Genomic DNA, 5,060 nt, shown 5'->3' with positions numbered 1-5,060 from the left:
GGAGTGAGCGCCGGCGCGGCTGAAGGATGCTGAAGAAGAGCAGCCTGGTGCTGTGGGGGGCGGCGCTCTTCGTCGCCTGGAACGGCCTCCTCCTCCTCTTCCTCTGGAGCCGCCCGCCCTCCTCCTCCTCCTCCTCTTCCTCCTCGGCCGAACGCGGCCGGCTGACGGAGGAGGTGATCCGCCTGGCGCAGGATGCCGAGGCCGAGCTGGAGCGCCAGAAGGAGCTCCTGCGCCAAATCCACCGCTACAGCGGGCTCTGGGGCCGCCGCCGCCGCCCCCCTACCGCCCCCCCGGCCCCTTCCCCGGCTCCCCCGGTGCCCGACGCCTCCACCGTGCTGCCGGTGCTGGTGATGGCCTGCGACCGCAGCACGGTGCGCCGCTGCCTGGATAAACTCCTCCGCTACCGACCCTCGGCCCAACGCTTCCCCGTCATCGTCAGCCAGGACTGCGGGCACGCCGAGACGGCGCGGGTCATCGCCTCCTACGGCGACGCCGTGGCCCACATCCGACAACCCGAGCTCGGCGACGTGCCGGTGCCGGCCGAGCACCGAAAATTCCAGGGCTATTACAAAATCGCTCGGCACTACCGCTGGGCTCTGGGGCAGATCTTCCGCACCTTCCGCTACCGCGCCGCCATCGTGGTGGAGGACGATTTGGAAGTGGCCCCGGATTTTTTCGAGTATTTCCAAGCCGCTTTCCCCCTCCTCCTCGCCGACCGCAGCCTCTGGTGCGTCTCGGCTTGGAACGACAACGGGAAGGAGCAGATGGTGGACGCCGGGCAGGCCGAGCTGCTTTACCGCACCGATTTCTTCCCCGGTTTGGGTTGGCTGCTCCTCGCCGAGCTGTGGGACGAGCTGGAACCCAAGTGGCCGCGGGCTTTTTGGGACGATTGGATGCGGCAGCCCGAGCAGCGGCGGGGCCGCTCGTGCATCCGCCCCGAGGTATCCCGCACCATGACTTTCGGCCGCAAAGGGGTGAGCCACGGGCAGTTTTTCGACCAGTACCTGAAATTCATCAAGCTCAACGACCGCTTCGTGCCTTTCACCCGCCTGGACCTCTCCTACCTCAAAAAGGAGGAGTACGAACGCTCCTTCCTGCCCCGCGTCTACGCGGCGCCCGAGGTGCGGGTGGAGGAGCTGCAGGGCAACCAGCGGCGCGAGCTGGGCGCCGTCCGCGTGCAGTACACCGGCCGCGACTCCTTCAAAGCCTTCGCCAAAGCCCTGGGGCTCATGGACGACCTCAAATCCGGCGTGCCCCGCGCCGGCTACCGCGGCATCGTCAGCTTCGTCTACCGCGGCCGGCGCGTTTACCTCGCGCCCCCCTCGGACTGGACGGGCTATGACCCCAGCTGGAGTTAGCGGCTCCGTTCCGTCGTCTTTTTTTTGTGTCTGTTTTTTTTTCCCCCCCGATTTGCGTTTTTTTGGGGTGTTTTTTTTCTCCAGGTGGGGTTTTTGCCCCCCTGCCCCGGGGCTGCCGCTCCGTGGGGGGACTTGGTGCGGGCGCGCGGTGGGCAGGAGCAAAGCCGGGAGGGGGGGGGTGGGGGGGAGAGGGAAAAACATCCCTGCACCCAAAATCCCCGGGGATTTACCCCAACCAGAGCGGCGGCGCCGCCGCCCCCCAAGGGAGAAATTATTTTCCAGAATAAAAGGAAGAAAGAAAACAACAACAACTAAAAAAAAAACAGAAAACGAACCCAAAAGCCTCCAATTTGTTGTCTTACTGCGGCTCTCGGCGTGTCCCAGGCCTTACGCTGGGCTCTTTATGGCCTGGTCCCTGTATTGCCTGGGCGTTACGGGTCATGAACGGGTCTGTGCGGGTTACCTGGCTGTTTTGGCAGCCAAAAAAAAACCTTTTTATTTTATAAAAGCCCCGTTTTTTACGTTATTTTCAATAAACCCCCGAGCCGTGGCTTTGCTGGGGCCCGCGGGTTGCCCCGCGCTGAGGTGGGCAGTGAGGGTTTGGGAAGAGAAAAAACATCCCGCTCGGTTTTGTTTCTTTTAGGGGAAAAACGCCTCTTTTTGGAGCAGGGAAGGTTATGAAATGGAGCGATTAAATTGGGATAAAAAGAAGGGAAAAGGCCAACGGGAGGGACTGGGTCAAGGGGTGAAACTGGGGAGGGGAAAGGGATGCAGCGAGCTGGGGATTTGCTGCTCCCCGGCGGGCTTTGGGGTAAATCGGGGTGATTTTTAGGGACGAGAAAGAAAACGGGGGGAATTATTAGGATTACGAACCCTTTTTGATCGATCTTGTCTTAAACTTCTCCTCGGTTTGGGTTTCTCGCCAAGCTCTCTGCGCGCCGCTGCTCACCCCAGGGCAAGGCAAAAATAAATGATTTAGCAGAAAACACCCCGGGGATGAGTCAGGGCGAGGGCGCAGCCCCGCCGCTGCGGTTTGTCCGGGGAGCTGTAGTTTTGGGTGAATTTTAAAGGAAGTTTTGTTTCCTCGATTTGATGGGGAATTCATAAAGTTTGATCGTTTACCCGTTACAGCCCAAAATGAGCCTTTTGAGCCCCGTTTTTACGCAGCCCCCGTCTTGTTTTGTACAGGTCCCACGTTTAACCGGCGAGCTCTGCAATCCCGTCCTTCCCCCTCCTGCTTTTTTTTTTTCACTAAAAAACCCCCAAAACGAGCAAAAACCAATTTTAACGCTTCCGAACGGCCGCTGGGGGGGGGGGGGGGGGGGGCGGCAGCGGCGCAGTCCTCACTCAGGTCCGCTTCCGCCGTTGCCCCCTGCGCCTCGCCGCGCTCGCGGTCCTCAATCAGGTCCGCTCCGTCGGGCGGGGGGGGGGGGATGCGCGCCGGGTGGAGCGACCAATGGGAGCGCCGCTCTGCAGGGGGGCAACGACCAATCAGAGAGCGCCTGGCGCATATAAAAGGCAGCGCGGCGGGGTTTTGGAGCTATTTGGGCGGTGCAGGGGCCATGGCGAGGCCGATGCAGGCCGTGGGGGCGCAGCCGGTGCCTGGTAAAAAAACTACTAAAAATTCTAAATTAAAGCCCCCTCCGGCGCCTTTGGCTCCTCGGGCCTCAGCGCTGCGTAAAAAGCTCCGTTTTTCCAGGAGACGCTCGTTTTTGAGGCTCTCCGTGGCGTTTATTCGCAGGCTGCTGGGGGACTTTGGGCTCCACGCGGCCGCCCTGGCAGCCTTGCGGGCGGGCTGCGAGGTTCACCTCCTGGCTGTGCTCGAGGCCTGGTGTCTGTGCGCCCGCCACGCCAAGCGGGTTGCTGTCGGAGCTGCCGACGTGAGGCTGGTGAGGTGCATTCAGAGGAAAAGAGTCTGAGTTCTTTTTCCCTGCAGCGGCGCGGGGTCAGTGCCAGCGAGCTGACTCAGGGCCTGCGGAGCTGTGCAGAAAGGCGGCTTTTCCTTTTGTTTGTGCTTGTTTGGTGTTTGTTTTGGCTTTGATGCGTGGACTTACGAGCTGGAGCTCTGTGAAGCTTTTCTGACGAAGAAGAGAAGAAATAAGAGCATTGGGAGCTCGTCTCCTGTCGGAGCGCGGCGCTGCCAAGAGCCACTTTAATTTATTCACGCAAGGAGCCCTTGGATGGCGTAATAGAAGCACGTTGCTTGTGCCAGAAGGTGCACTTCAGCAACCTCTTGTGTTTTGAAAGCGACCTAATGGAAAAACTACCTCGTGGATTACAAATCCTCCGCGGCCGTGCCGGGCTGTAATTTTGGTTTGGCGGAGATCTGAGCCGCCGCGGTTTGTCGATGACCTGATTTAAGTTGTTGGGGCCCTGGGGATGAAACCAGCCGCCCTCCTCGGTGCCTTTCCTGGTGTTTTGTGCTCTCTCCTAGCCCGGTAAGCTGAGTTTTTACGAGGAAGGCACTCCTGTCTCTTCCTTTTCCCCCTTGAGCCTTCTCCTTCCCCTCCCATTCGCTCACAGGTGGTAAAATGGTGATCAAACCCTGTCCCCGCACCCCAGCAGCGACTGTGGCACCGAGAGAAGGCCCCGAGCGCCCTGGGCAGAAACAGGACGTGGTTTTTACACGATTTCTCCCCCACGGGTTGAAAGCACTCGGCGCAAGCTAAAATTAACCCGAGTCCCCTCCCCGGCCCCAGGCAGGCACTTGGGGAGGCGCCAGGGACCTTTCCCCCCGCGTTCCCCGCCCCGGCCTCGGACCAGATCCACGGAAGGGATCCCTGAGGGCTCTGGGTCCCTGTTACTGCATTCACCCCCCCCCCCCCGTGGTGTTTATTTTCCATTAAATCTCCCACTTTTCCCCTTAATAATTGCCTTTCCTCCTGTCTCTGGGCGTCTGTTACCTTGTAAAGCTCCCTTAAAATCTCCGCGTAGCAAACAGCCCCAATCTCTCGCTGATTCCACCCAATATCACCACCTGTTTACCCTAATACAGCTCTGGGAGACGCCCGTTTTAATGGGGAAAATAAATTAATTTGCTTTTTTCAGGGCCTGAGGCGGGTTTTAAAGGATTTTCCCCCGGGGAAGGGATGCGTTATCAGCGCTGCTCCAGAGCCTGGTCCCCCTCCAGCAAGCTGCATGCGATCACCAGGTAAGAAGTGGAAAACTTGATCATAAATCCCTTTTTTTCTGGTGAGAAAACCTGCTTTTCAGGGCTGCGTGCGTTCACAATCCATAAATGGACTTTTTCACTTAAAAAAAAAAAAAAACCTTCTAAACACATCTAACGCCTCCTCCACGCTGAATTTTTCCCTTTTTGGGGTGTTTCTCCCCGTTTTTCGGGGTACGCAGGAGGCTGCACCCCTCTGCTATGACCTGACCTGGGCTCAGTGCCGTGCTGGGAAGGATTTGGCCATCCCTGTGCCTGCTCCCGTGGGAAATTTGCTGCTCCAGGTGATGAAGAACCAGCTCCTGAGCCCTTTTTTTAAGCAAACAGTGAAAAAACTCCCCAAGGAAAAGGGACAGCTGGGAGGAGAGTGCCTCAACCTGGAGAGAAAACCCACCAAGAAAGGCTGGGTGTGCGGACAATGTGCTAATTCCTTCTTTTCCCCCTTTTTTCTGTATTTTTTCCCTTTTTTTTTTTCTGTTTTTTTCTCTGTGTTTCCCCCCCCCCGTTTTTTTTCATGTTTTTTTTTTTCCCCT

General features: G+C 58.3%; 1 protein-coding gene across 1 annotated transcript; it reads left to right on the top strand.

The window, feature by feature from the left end:
* The first annotated feature begins 6 nt into the window (after positions 1 to 6).
* On the top strand, positions 7 to 1,453 carry MGAT1 (alpha-1,3-mannosyl-glycoprotein 2-beta-N-acetylglucosaminyltransferase). Its single transcript, XM_035341151.1, has one exon. It carries the CDS (start codon positions 27 to 29, stop codon positions 1,356 to 1,358), a length of 1,332 nt encoding a protein of 443 aa, XP_035197042.1. The 5' UTR covers positions 7 to 26; the 3' UTR covers positions 1,359 to 1,453.
* Positions 1,454 to 5,060: the final 3,607 nt, after the last annotated feature.

Source organism: Oxyura jamaicensis, chromosome 16 (genome assembly GCF_011077185.1).
Source record: "Oxyura jamaicensis isolate SHBP4307 breed ruddy duck chromosome 16, BPBGC_Ojam_1.0, whole genome shotgun sequence".
NCBI lineage: Eukaryota > Metazoa > Chordata > Aves > Anseriformes > Anatidae > Oxyura > Oxyura jamaicensis.
The sequence above is the reverse complement of the archived record's forward strand: the minus strand, read 5'-3'. Positions and strand labels throughout refer to the sequence as shown.

What these genes read in the sequence shown, in the direction of transcription:
- MGAT1 (XM_035341151.1), top strand. Translation starts at nt 27, where the DNA reads ATGCTGAAGAAGAGCAGCCTGGTGCTGTGGGGGGCGGCGCTCTTCGTC.